This window comes from Mycteria americana, chromosome 1 (genome assembly GCF_035582795.1).
Source record: "Mycteria americana isolate JAX WOST 10 ecotype Jacksonville Zoo and Gardens chromosome 1, USCA_MyAme_1.0, whole genome shotgun sequence".
NCBI classification, from domain to species: domain Eukaryota; kingdom Metazoa; phylum Chordata; class Aves; order Ciconiiformes; family Ciconiidae; genus Mycteria; species Mycteria americana.
This window is the reverse complement of record NC_134365.1, coordinates 70,490,957-70,513,594: the sequence shown is the minus strand read 5'-3', so window position 1 is coordinate 70,513,594 and position 22,638 is coordinate 70,490,957. Positions and strand designations below refer to the sequence as shown.

Below are 22,638 nucleotides of genomic sequence, written 5' to 3'. Positions count from 1 at the left end.
TGGAAACAACTTCTCGTCCCAGAGGTGAACCTTATTTTAATGAGCGAGTTCTTCATATATCAAAATTAAAATGACAGCCCTGCAAGAACTAAAGCCTCTTGATTGCAGTAAAACTGAACCATGGGTCTTTGACTGGATTCTACAGGTATCCAGTGTTTTAAATCGTACTGACACATTCCAAGTCATCCAAAAAGTGGTTTTGTAAAGGCAAAGGCAGATAATTTCATTTTAAAGTGAAACATTTTTTCTTCCTCTCTGTACATCAGTATTACATTTCCTCACAGCCTTGTAACACTGACAGCACAGGATAAGAGAATAATCTCTGGCTTTGAACTATCTATTTAAAACCTTGTGGTTCAGTTGCCAGCTGAATAGCTATTCCCTGTGGCCCCACTGCCAGGAATTACACTCTACCCTTGGAAAATATAGCATGGATATTTTTTTTTTTTTGCTATTAGGTGTGAATATCCTTTTTGATGTCATTAAGTACTTCTTTCATACTGCAGCTCATAAGAAACTTGCGTGTTCTGTGTCAACATCTGGACCAAAGTGATCATCATTTCTTGAGGTCCTCTTCAGTGTTATTTTTCTGATTCTTCCAGAGCTTGTTTACTGCAAATTCAGGTGTTGCCCAACTTGACCAGTAAGAACTATTTTCAAGGAGAGAGGAGACAGTTTAGTTGAATGCTTGGGCTAGGTGTTGCCTTTGTTTAGAAAGTAGAATGTGAAATGGGATTCACAGCTACAATCCCATCCACTAGAGAGTAGTTTCATGTTTTATCTTCATGGGTTAAGCTTTTTTTTATTTAATGTTCTATGAGGCCTGGGAATAAACACTTCATTTCGTTTCAAGGTAAGGAGGAAATCTGAGGAGCTTATGAGTTTCATGAATATGGGGGAAAAAGTGACTTGCTGCTTTTGGCTCTCTTGACTTTACCTTTTAGGGTGATGTGTGCTGGTACTTGAGCATGTATCCTCTCTTGTATTGCTTGGTTACATAAAAATTAATCTGCCTGGAGGTTAAATATGCAAGTCTGTCTGCTGCAAGGGGTATTATGTTAGGTTTAAAGTGTCCCTCGTGACTCCGTCCTTGGAGATACTCAAAACCCCGACTGGGCACAGTCCTGAGTAACCTATTCTAGCTGACTCTGCTTTAAGCAGTGGGATCAGAGTAGGCAATCTCCAGAGGTCCTTTCCGACCTTAATTATTCTGTGGTTCTGTGACTCACAATTTCTTAATTTGACCCACTCCTCAAATAAGAGTTTTAAAGAGGGTAGATTGATGCACTTCCCTAATCAACAGCCAAATCAACTTCCCTAACCAAGAAGAGAAAAGCAAACATGGATGCATTTCCCCCAGAAATGATCCTACATCTTCTGCAGTCAAATATACTGATCTGAGGAAAGCTAATGGCATGGCAGGCCTCCAGTTTAATACTGTCAGGGTCAGCTTAGTACTGTCTTATGCTGTTGAGTGTAGCCTAGTTGACAGACTAGTCTTTCTTTTCATGCCCATGTGCTGATTTTCCATGAATGGATTTCAACTTCTTGTGTTCAGTGGAGGAAACCAGAAGAGGAGCATGCTGGAAGTTTCTCTATGCTAAATCCTGTCTGTAGGAAAGACTGCTGAGAGAGTGAGCCATCCTGCCTGGACACTCCAGCCAGAGAGTGTCTTTGCTTTTCTGTGAAAGGAAAGCTGATCTTGTTTACTTCATGTGGTCATTTGTCCTCGAAGCTTGGTACGTCTGTGGAGATTACACCCAAAACTTGTTGGGCTAATCTGAGGTAGGACTGAAATAGTTGTGGGCACAGGTTTGGTATGTGATGTTTAGTTATTAAGTGAAAAACAAACCCACCTTTGTCGTGGTTTAGCCCCAGCCGGCAGCTAAGCACCACGCAGCCGCTCGCTCATTCCCCCTCGGTGGGATGGGGGAGAGAATCGGAAGAGCAAAAGTAAGAAAACTCGAGGGTTGAGATAAAGACAGTTTAATAGGTAAAGCAAAAGCCACGCATGCAAGCAAAGCAAAGCAAGGAATTCATTCACTACTTCCCACGGGCAGGCAGGTGTTCAGCTATCTCCAGGAAAGCAGGGCTCCATCATGCGTAATGGTTACTTGGGAAGACAAATGCCATCACTCCAAATGTCCCCCCTTCCTTCTTCTTCCCCAGCTTTATATGCTGAGCATGACGCCATGTGGTATGGAATAGCCCTTTGGTCAGTTTGGATCAACTATCCTGGCTGTGTCCCCTCCCAGCTTCTTCTGCACCTGGCAGCGCACGGGAAGCTGAAAAGTCCTTGACTAGTGCAGCTACAACTAAAACATCTCTGTATTATCAACACTGTTTTCAGCACAAATCCAAAGCATAGCCCCATACCAGCCACTATAAAGAAAATTAACTCTATCTCAGCTGAAACCAGGACAACCTTAGATAACAGATTGAGTTTGTTTGCAGATGTTTTGCATCCACATCTGCCTTGCTGCAAGTAGGTGTTGTAGTGTTGTCAACTTCTCTCACAGGTTGCCTACACTGCTTTAAATTCTTCCAGGGAAAATGACATTTAATAGCAAGGTAGCTATCTTGTTGGCCATTTTGATTAGGCATTATCTTGCTGTTAATTTACTTACATAAGCTGGTGTTAATGTAACGTGGTATAACTAATAAATAGCTCTGTGCTAAAAGTGGACTGCCTTGTCCCCTGGAGTGGAGTTATGTGGGAGTCTAATGCTTAGATATGGACACACAGAGGCAGTTAAGCACAATGTTGAATACATGGAGAAGTGTGTGGATACCGCTAGTGTTCTCTCCAGTGTGTCTTGTGAGTTACTGAAATGCCTAAATGTTGAGTAACTTTAGGGTTACACCCTGTAGTCTATACAGAGATGAGCTCTGAGACCCTCCATGCTATACACCGGCAGCCTGTTTTCTCCAAAGGTAGCAAGTGTAACAGGCATAGGGGCACTTGGAAGCACTTTAACAGGGAGCAATCCAAATTACAGAAGGGACTACCTCTTATATCCAGTGAACAATACTGTATTATGCTTATCAAGGACGTAGCTTCAGATTTCTTTACAGCTAGATACTGTAAACTTGCTGCTGTTTTGTCCTCTGTTTCTCTGAGATACCAGCATGTCTCAATCTATGGCTGTTTGTAAATGTGCCAACAACTCTGGACTGAAGTAATAGGCCTGTATAAATACTGATCTTTATGTTAAACTTGAGACCCTACTGATCTGCTTAATGGCTGTATTAGTGTCGGATCTGAGGAGTTAGTCAGCCAGGAGACTAATGGAAATGGAGACACTGTTTACATAGCATATATGGAAAAGGGAAAACCAGCTCATTCAAGATCAGATTAGAGCAGTCCTAGATCAACTACACTGTTGGTGTATTTTAGGTATTTTTAAGAGCAGTTCAAAGACACATGAAATAATTTTTCTTCTTTTGGTATAATGCACTCCTGGGCAGTATACTACACACTTGGAGTACTAGAAGAGTACTTATCCCTTAAATTCCCTGGTGTAATTTGGTGAACTGATTATACCTGTATAACTCATAGTCATCTTACATTCCTTTATTAGCTGTGGGGACACAGATGTGGCATAAATTGCCTGAAGCATTTCTTTGCATAGCTTATCTATGCCTTTGGGGGAAAACAACATTAAAATTTTATTTTCCAAAATAAACAACACACAGGAGCATACCAGCAGTTTTTAGTATGCTGCTTCTGCACCCTGGTGCGCTACCAAAAGCATGGTTTTCTTGAAATTCTATGAACCTCTTTCCCGTCTTTCCAAACAACCACTCTTTTAACAGCACTGGTTCTTTCAGCACTACACACACAGGCAAAATTCTGGAAGTCTGTTGCCGCCTTCAGCTTTCAAGGCTGTAATTCTTTAAAATAGATGAAGAAGCGAAATTTCATCCATCCTGACAAGGAAATGGAGTTTCAAATGACTAGGGTCACCTCCCTCGCACTTCTTCCCACCCCACACAACACATACGTCAGTAAGAGGACAGGCGATTACAGAAATGGCTACAATATCAGCTACTTTGGCAGAAAATCCATCTTTATGCAGCTAAAGGCCTTGAAAGCTGATAGTTTTGTGCAGCATTATGAACCTTCAATAAAGCTTTTTTGCTATGCATACTTGTTTGCAGTCATGATTAAGATCACTTGATTCTGGCTTGGCATATTAATTGTGCATATATTGTCATGTCCACATACATACAGTAATATCAAAGCACTGGACTAGTTTGGAGGCAAATCCTAGGATGTGGTCTGTTCCTTTTCAGTCTCAGAAAACTGTATTCTATTAATAAACTGAGTAAGTCTTTAATTGCCTTGGGCTTTTCTTGTGGGAGAGTGCTCTAGAGCCCTATTTCTCTCGTTTCAAACATTGAGTTGCAGTCTAAATGCTAACACACATTTTTACTTCTGCCACTGTCAGAGGTGTTCTACCCTATTTATTATGTTGATAGGAATGGGTCAAGAAGTAGGGGAGAGTGGAAGGGCCGATCACAAGTTCTTTGTTAGTTTGACCAGCCTAACAGCCCATGAGAGGCAGAACAGTATATACTTCCACATGAAGCTTTATCAGTCTTCTGACCAGTGGCATTAATATTGCACCTCTTTTCTGGAGAGATTGCCACATCCAAATATCATATTTGTTTCTTTCACAATTTGATCAGATGGATTTCTGATAGCCCTGGTGCTCTGTTTCATCCTACTTCTGTTGCTCTAGTGCTTTAGGTTAGTCAATTTCCCATGTATAATATTTTGATTCTTTGCTAGGAAGCACAATATTCTGAAGCCTCTACTGTACCCACAAGAAGCTCACTCAGATGTGAACACAAGACACTTCTCTGCTAATGAATGTGCTGTGAAGCATTGATAGCTCTATATGGGGCATCATATATTCTGTTGAATGCATTGTGCTTGCGTCACGTATACATGAAAGGCTACTTATAGCTGATGCTCGTCAGTTGGGAAGATGAGTGAGGCTTGGATTTGAGATGAGTACTGCACTTCAGAACATCTTCCTTGGGAACAGAAAGTACCAAATTGTGTTTAAAAGGGGAAGGAACTAGTTTTGGGGGGAAAGTTTACTGTTCCTTTTCATTAAGGATGAGGGGTGTGATGCTACTCCTTTGAGACTAACTTGATCCTTATGTTGATATTCTGTAGAAAGAACTAGAACTTATGGGATACAAATGAAATTAAATTCAATAGCATAAAAGCAAGAATGAGACAGTCTGGTGTCCTTTAACTTGGAAATGACCAAGGAAGGAGAAATAGTGATCCCTGTGATCAATGAGTACATTGAAATGTATATTAGAACTGGGTTGTAGTTGTGGAAGATGCCAAAGCAATCCCAGAATTGTCAGGAGGAGGGTGTATCCTGCAGTATGCAACCCTATTATGCCATACTCTTGTGAGAACTCATCTGGACAAATGCAGTGTACAGCTATAGTCCTTCATAAGATTACGTACCCACCCCAAACCCAACAATACAGTTGTCCTTGGGAGGCCTAGGAAAAGAGTGCCTATCTTAGACTGGAAGAGCTTGATTAGATCAGTATAATGAAGATCAAGAGGGGATGTGACATCTGTCTATAAGTATATGTAGGAAGGAAGGGAAAGCGAATGTGTAGGGTAGTATCATCATAGGAACAAAGAGTTATCGATCATAAAAACAACTGGGTTCAGGAAGAAACTTCTGAGGTGATAAAAGGAATGCACAAAAAGCATTAGTAATCTCAGTTGCCACAGCATGATATGGCTCAGGAAATTGCCCACTTCTGTCAGTCTCAGATTGATCTGTCTGCCTTTTGGTCTTTGTTGTGGTTCAATCCCAGCCAGCAACTAAGCACCACACAGCTGCTCACCCACTCCCCCCGTGCTGGGATGGGGGAGAGAATCAGAATAGTAAAAGTGAGAAAACTCATGGATTGAGATAAAGACAGTCTAATAGGTAAAGCAAAAGCCACGCACACAAAGCAAAACAAGGAATTCATTCACTCCTTCCCATGGGCAGGCAGGTGTTCAGCCATCTCCGGGAAAGCAGGGCTCCCTCATGTGTAATGGATACTTGGGAAGACAAATGCCATCACTCCGAATGCCCCCCCCCCCCGCCTTCTTCCCCCAGCTTTATATGCTGAGCATGGCATCATATGGTGTGGGATATTCCTTTGGTCAGTTGGGGTCAGCTGTCCCAGCTGTGTCCCCTCCCATCTTCTTGTGCACCCCCAGCCTCCTTGCTGGCAGGGCAGTATGAGAAGCTGAAAAGTCCTTGACTTAGTGTAAGCACTGCTCAGCAACAACTAAACCACCAGTGTGTTATCAACATTATTCTCATCCTAAATCCAAAACATAGCACTATACCAGCTACTAGGAAGAAAATTAACTCTACCCCAGCTGAAACCAGGACAGTCTTCCAAATGAGCGTTGCCCAGTTATCCCTTATAGTTCCAGAACTTAATTCAGTAGTTACCATAGAAGGTGCATGCCCAGTCGGTGGTGCCCAGGGAAAGAAACCATATCACTTTCAGAATGACTGGAAAACCAGGGATGTTATAGAAATGAAAGGTAAAAAGGCAAACATTGTTTTTTTATTGTGGCCACTCCAAATATTTGAAGATCCAAATGTCAAAGAGTTTTCTAGTCTACCCCATGGAATAGGAAATGTTTTATTACAGTTAGCCAGATCTCTTGGGTCCAGGGAGAAAAGTCTACTTGTGATAATTTCTGGGGTGTACGTATGGGGAAGGACAGGGGAGTGGAGAGCATGGGCATATAGATTCCACTGGTGGCTTCCAGTGTAATCAGGAACAAATTCTTTACATTTCTCAGTCTTCAAATTGGAGAAAAACAAGCCGCCTTAATCGCAGCATGTGCTTCTGTTGGCATAAACTAATGGTAAATATATGAATACTAGACTGTTTAATACCAGTGAGCAACTGGAGGAAGGGTGGTTTCCAGATGTTGAAGGCCCCAGGTTGTTCTCTGCGGAGAAGAATTTACAGTTAATGCTGTGGTCTGCTGCGCGGAGCACCGTATAGATTTCCAGGAAGGCGGCTACTGTCATGCTGAGGTTCTGCCACCAATGTTGGTCATCCCTGGTTTACAGAGCTGTGCTGGGCTACCAGTCCATGCTGGCTGACTGAGCCTGAAAGCAGCAGTTGAATGAAGTTGAAGGAAGTATTTCTTGATTTCAGTCTTTTTCTTCTTAAAGAGAACTTGTCAGTCTGATTCTGAAGTTATTGCCTGCCTTCAGATAAGCTAGCAGCAGCCTGTTGGTATTATCACTGAGAAAGTCACAAGTTACCTTTAGTCTCTCTTGCCCCTTTTCCTTGCTGCATTAAAAGCATTTTGAAAAAGGATCGGTCTGGCTAGTGCTCAAATACCAGATGGAGGGGGGTGTTATGAAATAAGGGATTATGGAAATTATTCAGTTTGAGCCCAAGGTCCAGAACTGAATCAGCTGCCAGTGGAAGTCCTGGAATGCCCTACAAGACAAATTCCAGTGTGCAAGCAGCATAGTGGCAAAGCAGTGCATCAGGGTTGTCGAACCACACTGGATGTTTCACGTTGTTTCACAGTGCGGTAGTTCTCTGCGACCACTGAGAGCTTTAACAGTGGGCTATTAAAAAAGTGTGTCTAGATGTATTGCACAATAAGTGATTGTAGGCCCTCTGATGGGTGCTCTCAGACCTGTATTAAGTGAAGGGGGTGCTTGTGCCCTCTCATAGAGCAACTTTCTCTGCCAGATAGCTGGGAGGTTCAGCTAAGGATATCTGCCTTAGACCCCCAGATATCCTTGCAGAGGAATGGCCTTTATCCAAAGGAGGATGGAATTAAAAAGACTAGACAGAAGAGTCCTTGGGGATGAAAGGCAAAGAGAGAAGCTTTTATGTGTGCTCACTACTAGGAACAAATTCTGCTGAATGGCATCCTTACACTTAGATTGGATTAAATCTCTGACTAATTCGTACCAAGTCTTTTCATGTCCCCACCAGTGCAGCTGTATTTGAGCAGACTAGTAACATCTGCCTCTGGAAGTGATGACTGCCATCTTATTTCAGAAACTGCTTGCCAGAGCCTCAGGGAGAGGAGAGTAAATCACCAAACTGCCTCCATCTCTTTCCTCTGTAACTGATTTCCTAACAGATTTTCATTTGCTCAAGGCATTGAGCTTGGCATGATCTTTGCTGAGAGAGGCATCTCCTGTGCGTTTGGCGGCTGTAGGGGAATCGCTATCCGGCCAATTGAAACTGTTTCAGCATTTACTGAGAGTCAAATGTCCAGCCAAGTGGGGAACATACTGCCTGGGTGCTATTTTTAAGCTATGTAACAGTATGTGCAAATGATACTAATTTATGTCCAGAGTTGAAAGGTCAATGTTAAAAGTTTTGTTTTTGCCATACTATACCTATAATCTGGATTACCTTTCAAGGTTTTGGTATATTTTGTAGCATGAGAACTTCTTTATTCTACCTGTTTGTCATAGTTTAGCCAAAATGTTAAACTGGTTATTTGCTTACAATATATTCCTGTTTCCTGGTAAAAGCTTTCCTTGTACCTATGAGGAAAATGAATGATGAGAAGCATTAGACACACAGGATTGTGTAACAGAGATGAATTTTCATTAAGCTGCTAGATTTGATCAGTTGTCGTTTGACAGTCTCACAGTGAAGCTCATTCCTTGCTAAGGGTTGGATTTTGCTTTGCCTTTTAAAGTTATTATTGTTACTAAAGATCACGGACCGTACCAGAGTGCAAAGGGTGTGTATTCTTATCTTTAGAAGAGGAAAGATTTATGTGAGTAAATTTATCAAGGCTTAATAAACTAAGTTTCAGATACTGTCAAATTAAGAACTCCAAGATGTAAGTACAGTAAGAGAGTGCTTTGAGGAAAGCCTAGGAAAGGAATCCCCCCCCCCCCCCCCCCCCCCCCCGAGAATAAACACATGTCTACAGGAATTCAGCCTGCGATAGGTTATAGAAGAGGTTTGTGGGACCTGTGGAGTAGATCTCAATTAAATGATCTGATTTATGAATTTATGAAATAAAAGTTGTAGGATTATTATGTGTGTGTGTGTTTTTTGTTCCTGTGATCTAATGAATTGGGATTTAGCATTGTGTCAATTGAACACATTCAGTATCTTTTCTGTTATCTAGAAGTGCCATGCCTTAAAAGCCTAGACAAATAAGTTCTACCATGAAAATGAGGTGTAGCTCCATACTGAATCTGCCAGTCATTACAAAAAAAGAAAATTCAAAACATGATGCAAACCAGTCTCTTTCTGGTTCCCTTCAGATCCTGCTTTGTGTCCTGTTCAAACTCTGTTCAGTCAGTAGTGCTCTTGCTGAGGCGTGTAATTCTCTGCCTTTGCAAAGTGAAATGAAATTGCTTAATTGTATATTATGGTCTAATCTAGTGACTAATGTGGGAGGACAGTGCAGGCCTGTGGTGGCCTGCGGAGCATCAAGAAACAGCCTGCTGCATCTACCCTAGATCAAGTTCCTTGCCATTGCCATTTCTGGTTTTAGGTATTTAGAGAGATTACACAGCACACATTTTCATGCACAGCTTTTAAGGAGAAAGGAAAGGCTAAGTGTAGTGATTTGAGCTACATGAGCAAGGTAGACCCATCAGTGGTTATAAACACACTGTGGGATTTTCTTTGGCAGCAGTGAGGCTTGAGGGAGTCAGCCTGCTGGTGGAGCTTGGGTCTGTTGCTGTGCATGGGTTGGGGGCAGTGACAGATTGGGGCATATGATAGCTGGGATATAGAGTGCCAGATATATTAACAATGACAAGTGAAGGCATGTGGCAGGTAGTGAATAAGGTGCTGGTCCTCATCTGCAGATGAGTCCTCGAGATGCTGTTCCTGGTTGGACCTTTCTGGTTAAGGGAAAGGAGGTGGCAGTTCCAGAGGTCTGGGTTTAAGGTCCAATTTCTTAGGTGTTTTTTGAGCTCTGCGTGTATATTTTACCTGGCAATTATAAAGGCTGAGGTTGCACCTGCAGGTTGTAGCATGGTCCCAGCCCTTCCTGGACTTTTCCTAGAATAAAGCTTGGGGTTTGTTTTGTTTTTAAAGTTCAACAGCCTCTAAATGAAGTGGTTTGTGGGTTGCAGAAATCTTTGTGGCTCTTTTATTCAAATATCTGTTTACTTAGGTTTCTTGGCTTCCAAAAGAGTCTTGCAAGACCTGCATTAGGAAAAAAAATTCCAAAGTTTTTAAGTCCCTCTGCTTTCCATATTCAGTCTTCCTCCACAGAAACAGGATATACACCCACTAAATAATCTGAACTGCTCTGGGCAGTGTGCTCAATTTGTGATGCCTTAGCTAGTTGAGTGTGTGTGGAGAGTGGAATTATGAATCTTCTAATCCCTTTTTCTAACTCCCTTTGCCTGCATCACTTCCTTCGAGAAAGTGCCTGCCTCTTTTCCACACCCATAACAGCTGAGAGTCGGAAGCACCATTAATAAAACTTGCTTTCCCATGTACGTTTTTTATGTCTGTAACTGGAATATTTGTTCTTTGTTTTGTGAGAGTCTGGTATTTACCAAACCACTGAGGAGTGAGCCTTGGAGTTAAAAAAGTCCAGGCAGCCATCTGCCTTGATTAGAATAAACGCTGGCACAAATGACCAGTCTGTGAGTTTGCTTCTGAGGTGTTAAGATGTTTCTCTCAATGACCCAAAAGGAGGTGACTTTGGTAAGTTCAGCCTAGTTTGGACCCTGTGATGCTATGTGACTAGTAATCTTTGACCTGTGTAAAGGCAGAATTAGGTAATAAAAGGGAGAACTGAAACATGTAAGTGGAGACAAGTGCATATAATAGAAGGCAAGCACGTACTACATTAGATGCTAGACCTTTTAATTTTTCAGATCTCATGAACCATTTACATGCTCTTTAAAGAATGCTAATATTTTCCCTTTTGTCACTTGTAGATCATATGGTTGTATCTGTCTCTTTGTCCCTGTTGATTATCTTTCCTGCATTAACTTTTGTGATTGTTGCAGTCTGTGTTTTGGTACCAGGTTCTGACAGATAGAAGCCTTCACTTATATAAATTTTTAAAAGTGTGTTCATGTAAGTTTCATTAGATAATTTCTTTTATGAGATTTCTTCTATTTTTTTTTTTAAATATACAAATAGGCTCTGATTTCTTACTGTGTCATGGAATGGCTTGGGGTGATCAGTGTGCTGGTAGAACCTGAAGGCCTCAGAGGACTTGGCTCACTGGGCTGCAGAGGTCGTTATAGTGTGTTGGTAGCCTCCAGTCTTCGTTTTGCTCAAAATTTCTGTTTGGGTCAGAACAATGCTCTTGTTCTCTAATGTTCAGTAAAGCTTTTCTGAAAGCCTCCTTTTCTTGTGGCATAGCATGTTGACTCAGAAAGATGAATCAATCCATGTCCTATATGATGTCAAAAGCTGGTATGTCTTGCTGTGCTAAGGTGACTGATTTGTTTTATCCCCATTTGGAGTCACAGAAATAAAGTTTTGTGAAAGTGTCATTCCAGTCATTTCTTAGAGGCCTTTTTTTGGTATAGGAGCTTTCCTCAGGTTATTTGACAGTGTTTGAAGAGCTCCGGGGAAGTCCAGCTTGTAAAACTGGGTAGGAACTACCTTTAGGATGGGTTTCTGTGTTGAAATGTAACACCAATAACAGCTTCAAAGCACTTCAAATGAGGGAATGACATTCAGTCTTCTTGCCCTGGTAAGTGGTGGGGTGAGAAGCCTCCCTCCGTGTGCTTCAGCCGGGTAGTGAAGTCACCTTCACTGAGTGTGAAGTGATTGTACACTTACCTTAGAAGTGGGGTATGTGTTGCTCATCAGAAAATGCACACGGTCTGACTGCCTACAGGTGTGGGGCATGGTCTTTACGGGAAATGCTTGTAGGCTGAGGGCTCCCTGTATTGAAACTGGCGGATTTGTGTTTTGAGGACTTGTGTTTTCTCAGGAGGATTTGTGGGAGATGCATGGATTTCACCATCCAGATAACAAATGGAGCTTTTGCTGTCATATGTCATTGGGTTTTGGGAGACCTGTAAAGGGAAGTGTTGCTCCTATGACTTGCTGCGTTAATGGCCACACTCCAGAAAGTTTCTCATGAGAGTTTTGATTCTAGTGGGATGTAGTACTTTTTACCATTGGAATAAAAGCAATTTATTTCTTCTTTGAGAAATAATTTTCTTTTGCTGTGCATGTAGAGTACCGTGTTGTTCTTTACAGCGTGGTGACAGTTCCAAGATATAAAGAACATCCCCAGCTTCCCAAACACGCAGCTGGTGAGTTGGTGCTAGGTGAGAAGGGATCACTCTATTGGTTACTGGTTGCCCAGTGTGAAGATTTGTGCTATGAGGGATCTGCCTAGTATGTGGCTGTGTCAGGCATTAAAGCTAGTAGCTCTTGAAGCTTGTCTTACAATATGACAGCTATCCAGATGGCCTACTATTCCCTTATCATCTTATAAGGGGGCAGCTACCTCTTCATTGGTATAATTTCTCCCCCCCCCCAAGAAGAGACATGATCTGTTTCTTGGCCTCTTTCTTTATGTTGGTGTTCATTCAGCATAGGGAATCTGCTGTGATCAGAGTCATGTATGACAGAGCAGCAGAATAGTATGTTTGTTGAATTCATATAGATAAAAAGTTTTATTTTGTAGGTCTAATGTTTTCAGTACTCATGTTGTGGCATTTAAGAAATGGTTAGTAATAAACAACATACACATTTTTATTCAGTACCTTGATATGAATTTTGGAACCAAAATATTATCTGTAACTACTTCTGTATTTGTATGTTTCCATGTTCTTTGATATAATTTGCAATTTCTTTTCAAATCATTACTGGATGGAGTGTTTCCTGGTGTGAGAATTCTGTGAACTGTTTGTATATGTGCTTTGATCTTCTCCTTAAGAATGGGTTCTTGTATTTGCAACCAAGTTCACATCTGACCTCTCTTTCTCCCACTTTTATCCTAGCTTGGGGGGGGGGTAGACAGGAAAAAAGTGGAGACCCGAAAGACTCACTCCCATATGGTGAGCAGAAGCCCACCAAATCAGGTTTGATAAGTGTATTAAAACACAAACATCTTTTTGCCAGCGTATTTGCTTGAGTGTTGAATTTTATGAACGGGAGCAGATCTAAATACCATCTTCAAACATACTGTGGACAGTGCTGACATTCCTTTTTTCCATCTGGTATAAAAGGGAAGCTGCAAACAATGGCAACCACGCCTTTGTCCTTCTGCTTTCCCATTCCTTGTCTGCATAATGTGGAGCTAAAATAATTGCCAGTTCTGGCTTTAGCTTTTCTTGTCAAAATTGTCCTCTTTTTGCCATCTGTTCCACAGTCTTACTGCTGCCCTAAACCCGCACTTTTTGATACCCGTGATCACGTAGAAAGTTGTGAACATATTGTAGCAAAGTCTATTTCTTTAGTTTTAGCTAAAAGTAAAATAAATCAAATCCTGGAAATGAAAACAGAGCTTTTTCATTTGTTGGAATAAAGACTCTTTTTAGTGTGGTTTCCTAAAGAAGGGAGGCTTACGGGATTGAGCCATTTGTCCATCTGCTTTTTAGTTCATCCTTAATAACTTTTGAACAATTTCATCCAGATTTGATGGGGAATAAAAGTCTCAAAGGTAATTGATTTCCTACAAGAAAACTGGAGGCTGGGTGGAGGAGAGAGACAAAAATAGGTGTCCCCACTGTCTGCAGCATAAGTTTAACAATAATCTGTGCTTAGGCTTTTGCTAGCCAAGTTGCAAGTGTGTACTGGCTGCCTAGGTACTGCAGTAATCTCAGAGTTTCCAGAGTGTGTGCTGAGTCTCGCTTAGGCAGAAGCTGAGAGGCCATGAAAGGGAGACAAGGGCATAGTGAATGTTGCTGGGGAACTGGAAATTTAGGGAAAGGATGAAATCAATGGAAATCAGGGCTATCGGAGCTATCAGTAGTTTTATGATTGATGGACCAACTTGCTTTCACATTCCATATGGTACTGCAGTTTGTTGATCTCTGACATCTCAGAGATTTGTCTGTCAAGGGTGCATCTGTGGTGTTTGCCTGGCTGTGAAATAACCAAAATATAAGAAAGTATTTACATTGTGCTCAGAGGAAGTCAGCACTCTGAAGTGGAGCCAGGCAGTTACTTTGGCAAATGTTTTATTCGCTCAAAATGCTGTTTTAAGCTAGACAGAACAAGAATTGAGTTTAGATGGAATTAAGTCCATAGTTTCCACCGGAAAAAAATGGAGAAGAATGCTGGAAAATACATTCCCATAATATTTTGTTTTTCCAGGCTCAAGCCATTAGTTGGATGAGCACTTTTAACAAAATCAGGATGGAAAATGTAGGGAGGGTGACTCCTATAATGGGGGTGTATTGGCATGGCATATAGGAGCCCTGCATTTGCAACACTTTCTGCAGGAACTTGAATTTGTACAACCAAATTGATTATGTGTATCACTTGCAAAATCTCTTCCTATCTCTTGCATTTGACAGTAGAGCACTGGACTTTCTTTCTCGTATATGCATTTGGTAAAATATTCATATTCCTGCATCCGTGGTGACTGTGAGAAGGAACCACCACCTGGAATTATTCATTGCCTGTGTCTCTGTTTTTCATTGGTTTCTTTTGTCCTGGGCAAGCGCTGGAGATCCTGAGCGTACTTGCAGTTGTGAGTCAGTGACAACCTCATGCTGTTGTTGTAAATAGCAACACGAACACTGTTCTTGCATGCTTTTTTTCATGGGCTTTGTCTTTCCCAACACTCCAGCCAAGGAATTTACAGAGCTTCTGAGTCAGCAATCAGCTGCCTCGAGACAAAACACGCAGGATACTGCAGACTTGCAGAATAGCCAACAAGGCATACAAATACCCTGGAAACCTGGAAAATAATTCTTGCCTGCCCTTGCTTTTGCCTCCTGTAATTTCCATGATCTCTGATGTGTTGCTTGCAGGTTCCAAGGGCTTTGGGTGTTTACATCAAGAATTCAGAGTTCTGGGGAGTGACTAATTGCAGTGACTGAAGCCTCTGTATTTGACCTGTGGGCATAACTGACTCCACAGCCTGCATGAAACGGGATGTTGGCAGAACTGCTATATTAACATGCCGCTCGGGTTGCGCTGCGTAAAATGACCCGCTTTTGCAGGTTTGTCTCCTGGCTTGGCAAACCTTGAACACAAAGCGGTTAAGTTTCTAGAATGAAAGTACGTTGGATTTTAACTTCGGGATCTCTCTGAGCAGTGCAGAACCAATGCTGCTTCACTCCTGTGGTGAATGAGTACAACAGAAGCAAGATTAAGAAATGAAACCTATGTTGTCCTCACATCTGGATATATCAGTAATGGGCTGTGGACTAACAGACTTAAATTGCCACTCCACTGAATTTAGGTCATATAACTTCTATTGCTTTTTCTTAAGAAGTGTCAGTCACCTGGAGCGCTGGTGTAAAGTGAGTGTTTGGGTGGTAGAGTAGGGTGCAAAAGGTGGGGGAAACATAACGCAAAATAGTATTCAGCTTGCAATGTTGTACTGATTATTGAGGCATATGGCTTTAGACTGTAGGTATTTTGTTGTATCTGTGTTACACAGACACACTGAAATTACTCCTTCAGCGTAAGAGGTGATTTGTTGGAACTCTTTATAACATTCTTCTTGAGAATGGAAGAGGAGACACAGGCTTAAAACACAGTGTCTTAGACCTCTTCAGTAGTGCAGTGGTTACCCTGAGGTGCGAGCCCGGAGCATGTTTCCAGCTTCACAACAGTGAAGTTAAGATTAAAAATAAGGAAAGCAGTTAGTTCCATCCTGCTTAGTGAGCAGTAGTGATATGGACACGGCATCACTATCAGCCAGTTAGAAAAACAGCTTCATGTGTACTGAGTCCTCTAAGGCAGTTGTCCTGATAAAGTCAGAATCACATTCTCTGGTATAACCCATTGTTGTACTGTGGCTTCTGTAGGAAATTTTATTTTTATTTTTAATAACAAACGATTTGTGGGTGTATGGAAAGGTTTCCAGGTCTCCTTTGCTATTTCTAAATGTAAGCAATAAATACCATGTTAGGGTGAAATGCAGGAGTGCCCAAATAAACTGCTGCAGAACTGTCATACGGGAGGGGAAGAGACATGAGCTGTAATGTTTGACTTGGCTTCCTGTCTGCTGGAAGCAGGAAAAGAGCTGGTGAGAATCTAAAAGTTTTTATCCGAGTCCACATATTTCCTTTTTTACCTTAATACCCTCTGCAAAAAAACAAAGGACAAAAAGCACCTCAGAAATGCTTTCACTTCCATAGTTCCTGCGTATGTTCCCATGCTGCCCTCCTATCTGAAGACAAACAGAACTATTATTTCTTAGAGAGCAGAGTAATCTATTATATGTATGCACTTAGTATTATGTGTAAAAGGAAGAAAGAGATTTATTATATATAAAAGAAAGAGAGAGAGGGAGAGAAAATGCTATTTGTGATCCAAACAATTCATTCTGTAGGTCTGCAGGCTGCTTCTGAGGGATCCCAGAAAAGCAACTAAGAGTAGCAGACCTCCTGTCAGCATATTTAATCTGCTGAGGAGCCCAACTACCACCTAAAATGTTATAGGGACCTGCATATCAAAAGAAGGTGAAAACCACAGAATAGAGGAAGTACTATGAGAATCTCACGAGGATCATGTAGCAGCCACATTTCACTCTTACACTGTTTACTTACTGGCAGGAATATATGCATAGACTCTAGGTAAGGCAAATGTTTATACTACTTGATGCAACACAGACAGGCATTTTTTTCAGTCTTAACATCTTTTCTTAAGTATTTGATTGCTATTAGCAGGTTTAACTTCTTTCTGTGATTGCAGTAGCCATCACTGGGTTTGTTATGTCACTGTACAAAAGCAGTGTTTGCAAGGGCAGACTCTGACAGAGATACCAACTTGTGCTATGCCATCCTCTTTTCTCTATTTATCATGAGCAAAGGCACATGTCCTTTTAGAATGAAGGAACCAAAACTTATTTTACTGGTGGAATACCAACTCCTAAAGTACTTCGTGGTAGTAGTGTTTTTAAGGCCAGCACGTAACCATTGCTGTGGTGTTACCACAGTGATCTGGTTATTGCAGTGACTGCTACATTAGTAAGTCTATCTTTTATTTTAAAACCTCGCCTACTTCCAAACATCACATAACATCCACCAGTTTACTTGTAACTTCTCTACTGTTCACGTGAAATGAGTTTTGATAAAACTTTCTAGGGACTGGCTCAGGTGAAGTATTTTGTGATTTTTACAGAGGCGAGATGTCCCACTGTCTGCAGTGACGCTCAGGGAGATTTGGAAGGCTTTGCTGCAGTCAACTTGGGCAAGACTCCTTGGGGTATTGATCAGTTGACTTATTTAGGGCTGATGCTTTATTAGTCACTGAGAATCTGGGCTCTCAGTTCAGAAGGCTTAGACAAAATTTTGGAAAGAAAAAAAAAAGAGCAAGCTCAGTTACGTTTTCTTCTTTTTGTTTTACAGGTTAATAATGCTTGTAAGCCGGAGGTGAAAGTGGCTCAGCAGAGCAACATCGGGAAATCTGGCAGACTGGAAGAGAACAGCTGCCCCCCAGGGCAGCTGCGAAGTGTGAAGCATGGAGGAAAGTAAGAATGAGAAGGTGAACCAGGCTCATGTTCTCTTTGACAGATTTGTCCAGGCTTCAACTTGCAAGGGGACTCTCAAGGCTTTCCAAGAGCTCTGTGACTACCTAGAACTAAAGCCCAAGGACTATCGTTCTTTCTACCACAAACTCAAGTCCAAGCTAAATTACTGGAAAGCCAAAGCCTTGTGGGCCAAATTGGATAAAAGAGGCAGCCATAAGGACTATAAGAAGGGGAAAGCATGCGCCAACACGAAGGTAAGAGATTTATTCGTGGTGGTCAAGACAACTATTACCAGTTCATCTCTGGAATACACAATAAAAATGTCTTGATGTAGAAGGCTGTTTGCCCGGTGCCAGTATAAGCCCAGAGATGATTTAGGAACGTTCTCAACACATATTATTTATAATATAGTTACAGTTTGTTAGCATTTGACTCTCAATCAAAAATTGCGTTTGCTACTGCCAAATTTGACTGCCCACCTGAATAGGGAAAGCTAAATGGAAGTGCTTGGGAATGACCAGAATATCTGTAATTTATTCAGGAGAAGCAGCCTGCAAGTTTCTATGTTTTACATTTTTGTGGCATCGCTACTATAGATGGGTTAGAAAATCTTAATTGGTGAACCTTTAATCTTGGTAGACTTTTTTTTTTTTTTTTTACATTTTTTACTAGACAGTAACAGGGACATGAAATTTGCTGTTGGAGTCTAGATAAAAAATATGTATGTTTGGAAATTTCCAATTTTAATTTGAAAATTCTCATGAGTCTTTTCAAGAAAAGTGAACTTTCTTGCCAATTTGGCAAAATATTCTATTTACCATTATTTAGAAAGTAATCACTTCTATTCCAGGTTCAGAGAAAAAAAATGCTATGGAAACTCATACCAATTCCTTTTAAAAGGTTGGTATGTGTGGTATTTACTGCAGGAATTCCTGCTTTTACACACACCCCCCAATTTTTTTTACCCTGTATTATTGTGAGCTGGTATTTATGTGCTGCACCCTTGTTGGACTGTACAGTATGAGCTTATTTATTTGTTTTGTTGTTACTGAAAGAAGTTCTTTATATCATACATCAAAATGTGAGTGGAATAGGTTGTTTTCGCAAATAATCGTACACTCTTCGTTTTTTAAAAAAAGAAGATAGCGTGGAATATGATAAAATTAGAACAAGATTCTGCCCTCCTTCATTGAGCACAATAGATGTTGTTGCTTCTCTTGAATATTCACCTTTTAGGAGAAGGAAATATCTTAATAGGAGGAATTAATGACTAATTCCTCAGTAGAGAACTGACAGGGAAATATATCCTGTTTAGGATATGTCAGTCATTTCAGATCTGTGGACTGAAGTTTAATTCCCAGTTAGGTATTAGAAAGTTCTTAATTGTTTATTCTGTTTCACTGTCCAATGGCCATTTTCATATAAATGGTGGCATTTCTAATTAATTACTACAATAACACTTGGAAAAATTACTAATGGACCAAGGCCCACTTGTCCTAGGTCTTGTAAAGATAATGCTTTCCTCAAAAAGTTTACAATTGGTATATCAGATTATAGATAGCAGGTGCATATAGGTTAACTTGGAAAACAATAAACAATTGGGCAGTGTTGGTCATCATGGTGGGCACTAGCTTCAACACTCCAAAAGTCCAACCACTGTTAAGGTTTATATTTTTCAGTCAGCATAAGAAAGGAAGGACTTACAGGAAGGTAAATGTAGTGATTTTTGTGTATATTTGGGAATAAACCATCCAAGTACTATGGACATTGTGGGGAAAAATTCAAAACTGTTTTCCTGAAAACTCGACTGCACTTTGCATTCATTGGATTCAGGAATTGGTCTTATTTTGAATGAAACATGATGGGTAGAACTGAAATAGGGTATCGAAGGCTGTGAAACGAAGACAGGTGGCTTACGTTTCCATGAGAAAAAGATCGAGCAAGCTGTGGAAGAATGTAGAGGTATTTTAACTTATTTGAAGAAGTAATAGACTAAAAGTGATTTTGCATCTGGGCTCTGAATATATCTTAGTGGGTGTCATGGTTTAATCGCAGCCAGCAGCTAAGCACCACACAGCTGCTTGCTGACTCCCCCCCGGTGGGATGGGGGAGAGAATTGGAAGAGTAAAAGTAAGAAAACTCGTGGGTTGAGATAAAGACAGTCTAATAGGTAAAGCAAAAGCCGTGCATGCAAGCAAAGCAAAGCAAGGAATTCCTTCACTCCTTCCCATGGGCAGGCAGGTGTGCAGCCATCTCCAGGAAAGCAGGGCTCCATCACACGTAATGGTTACTGGGGAAGACAAACACCGTTACTCCGAACGTCTCCTTCTTCTTCCCCAGCTTTATATGCTGAGCATGACATTATATGGTATGGGATATCCCTTTGGTCAGTTGGGGTCAGCTGTCCCAGCTGTGTCCCCTCCCAGCTTCTTGTGCACCCCCAGCCTACTCGCTGGTGGGGTGGGGTGAGAACCAGAAAAGGCCTTAACTCTGTGCAAGCACTGCTCAGCAGTAACTAAAACATCTCGCTGTATTATCAACACTGTTTTCAGCACAAATCCAAAACGTGGCCCCATACTAGCTTCTGTGAAGAAAAATAACTCTATCCCAGCCAAAACCAGCACCAGTGACAGGACTGTATTTGTTAACACTGAAGAAAAGGTTGCATCGATAATAGAGATGCAACACGAAAGAAGAGATTTAATGGAAGAATAAGTGTATGACTTTGATAGTGCTTGATTATGAGGACGTACAAAAAAAATAGATATGAGTTGAGGTTGACATCCAGCTATGAAAGACATTCAGAAAATTGATTGTGACACTTATCTAGAAGGGAAGTGGTGAGGTGAGTTTAGAAGGATGTTAGAGCTCCATTTTATCGTGTTGGGCTTGAACTGACAAGTAGGCACCCATGAAGAGGTGTCAGGTAGAGATTTTAACTTGGGCAAAAAGTAGTCAACTCTGAGGTGGAAAAGTTCTGTGAATCTACAGCACTGACAAGCTGATTGAAGCAGTGCCTGTAAATCAGGTGATGCAAAGGCAAATTGTAGAGGAAGATGATAAAGAGATGACAGGCCAAGCCCTGTGGGAAGTTGGCAGTGAGAGGAGTAGGAGAAATGAGGGAATTCCTTCAGATAGTGCTCTGAAAGAATAGCTGGAGGCATAGACGGGTACTGAGTCTTAAAAGAAATCAGGAAAGGTCATGCTTTCAAGAAATACATGTAGCCAACTGTCTATAAAACATCTCTTCAAATGCAGTTGAAAAGTGGGTAAAAGGGGTAAAGCATACTGGGAGTGACGTTTGAGTAAAGAGTTTGCTAGAGATTTTGTATAGTCCCAAAGCTTAGCCTGTTCTGTGCACCAAAGCCAAGCTAGAGAGAGTGTAGGATGGAGTTGGAGAAAGGGGATCAAGAGAGAGATTGTAGAAGTGGCATGTGGTGATCTTGGAGATGATGGTGTAGCTGCTCTCCTGTGTGGGTGACAAGGAGAAGAGAATAATGGGGAAGAGGAAGGGGAGTGGAGGCAAGCCAGATAGTAATTTGCCAGTGTTTCTAAGAAGCTGTTGGTGAGATGCCATATAGAAACACAAGTAAAAAGGGTGAATGATGAATAAATTAAAGGTGACACCCCATCTGCCCCAACCCAGAAACATACAGGGCTGTGGATTTGGGATTCATGCCATTTTGAGTATTGAAATTAGTAGCTGAGAGAAAGTGAAATTTAGTTACCTTTTTTTTTTTTTGTTACTATGTCTTAATATATACCTGTGATGATAAATGATTTTTGTATGGCTTTACATCTAAAATTTGTTGAAATTTTTAATGTAAAGAAATGATGAATGTATGGATTCTTTTTATATTTTTCATATATGTTTCTGTTAATTACTTGTTTCTTATCCTAATAGTATCCACCATTAAATATTTATATGTAATTCCTAAGAGATAATAATAACTATTCAAAGTAGAGGCCTTTTGAGAACGGAATCATATCTATCTGATTTGATGTTTCCTATCTCACTTAGTTTTATATTCCTAATTTTAATGTAGTTTGCAAACCACTGATTGAAAAATACAGAAATTTAAGGGTGCATGTGCAGATGATAGAATTTTAAAAGTCTAAAGATTAGGGTTTTAGCCATGTTATCAAAACAGAAGTCAGTCATTTCTTTAGTAAGCTCAGCTTTTATATGCTTGAACATATACCACTTTTGAAGTTCTCATCCTCTGTAGCGTAGCTCTTACTTGCTCACGTAAAAATTGGTTGGGGGCACAGTGCCGTGACTGGAGTTGGGCAGTAGTTAGGCAGTTAGTGCATCACATGGCCAGTGTCCAGGTTAACCCGAGTTCAGATAATCAGCATTCATGAAAGCAAGACTTGGACGTGATGGGTTGTTCAGATGTAAATAGTTACAAATGGTACTCTCTCTTCATTGGTTGTACAGAGAATACAGGATTTCAGTTTGCATTTAATGTTCTGTTACCATGGTGTTGTTACTGAAAACTTAATATAATCTGCCTGAAAGATCTTGAGCAAGAAGTGTTTCTGAGGGGTGAGACAGCTTTAGTGCATGGAGTTGAGCAGTTGCTTGGAGTCATTGAGGGGAAAGGGAACATGGAACAGCGATAGCTGCCTTTATTTACTTGGCTGTACTGGGCATCTCATGTAGTTACTGCTGTCTGTGAGAGTATCAGAAGGCACGTTTCTATGAGACATCTGAAACTGGATGAACTGTTAGAGGTGGAAAAGGGAGCAGAATCTTTTCTTCTGTTTTTAATTGTGCTTAAAACTTGCAGTGTTTTATAACAACGTAACTTAATATTTTTGTGATGGTAAAAAAAAATGGCAACTTTGGCCATGTATTACTTCATTGAGTATCATGTATTTTACATCCAGAACATCTAGAGTCTTAAACATTACCTAGATGTTGTTAACCACATCCTTGTTTGGGGGCAGAGAGGAAGGTTGTAGAGAAAAAAGTGTTTTTGCATTTC

At 40.9% G+C, this 22,638-nt stretch overlaps 1 protein-coding gene across 1 annotated transcript in view; it reads left to right on the top strand.

The window, feature by feature from the left end:
• Positions 1-22,638, top strand: part of MICAL3 (microtubule associated monooxygenase, calponin and LIM domain containing 3) — a 166,521-nt gene that overhangs the window by 35,960 nt on the left and 107,923 nt on the right. Inside the window, exon 2 of the mRNA XM_075505378.1 lies at positions 17,526-17,901. Coding sequence (XP_075361493.1) covers positions 17,638-17,901 — 264 coding nt within the window. The 5' untranslated portion in view covers positions 17,526-17,637. The remainder of the gene's footprint in view (positions 1-17,525; positions 17,902-22,638) is intronic.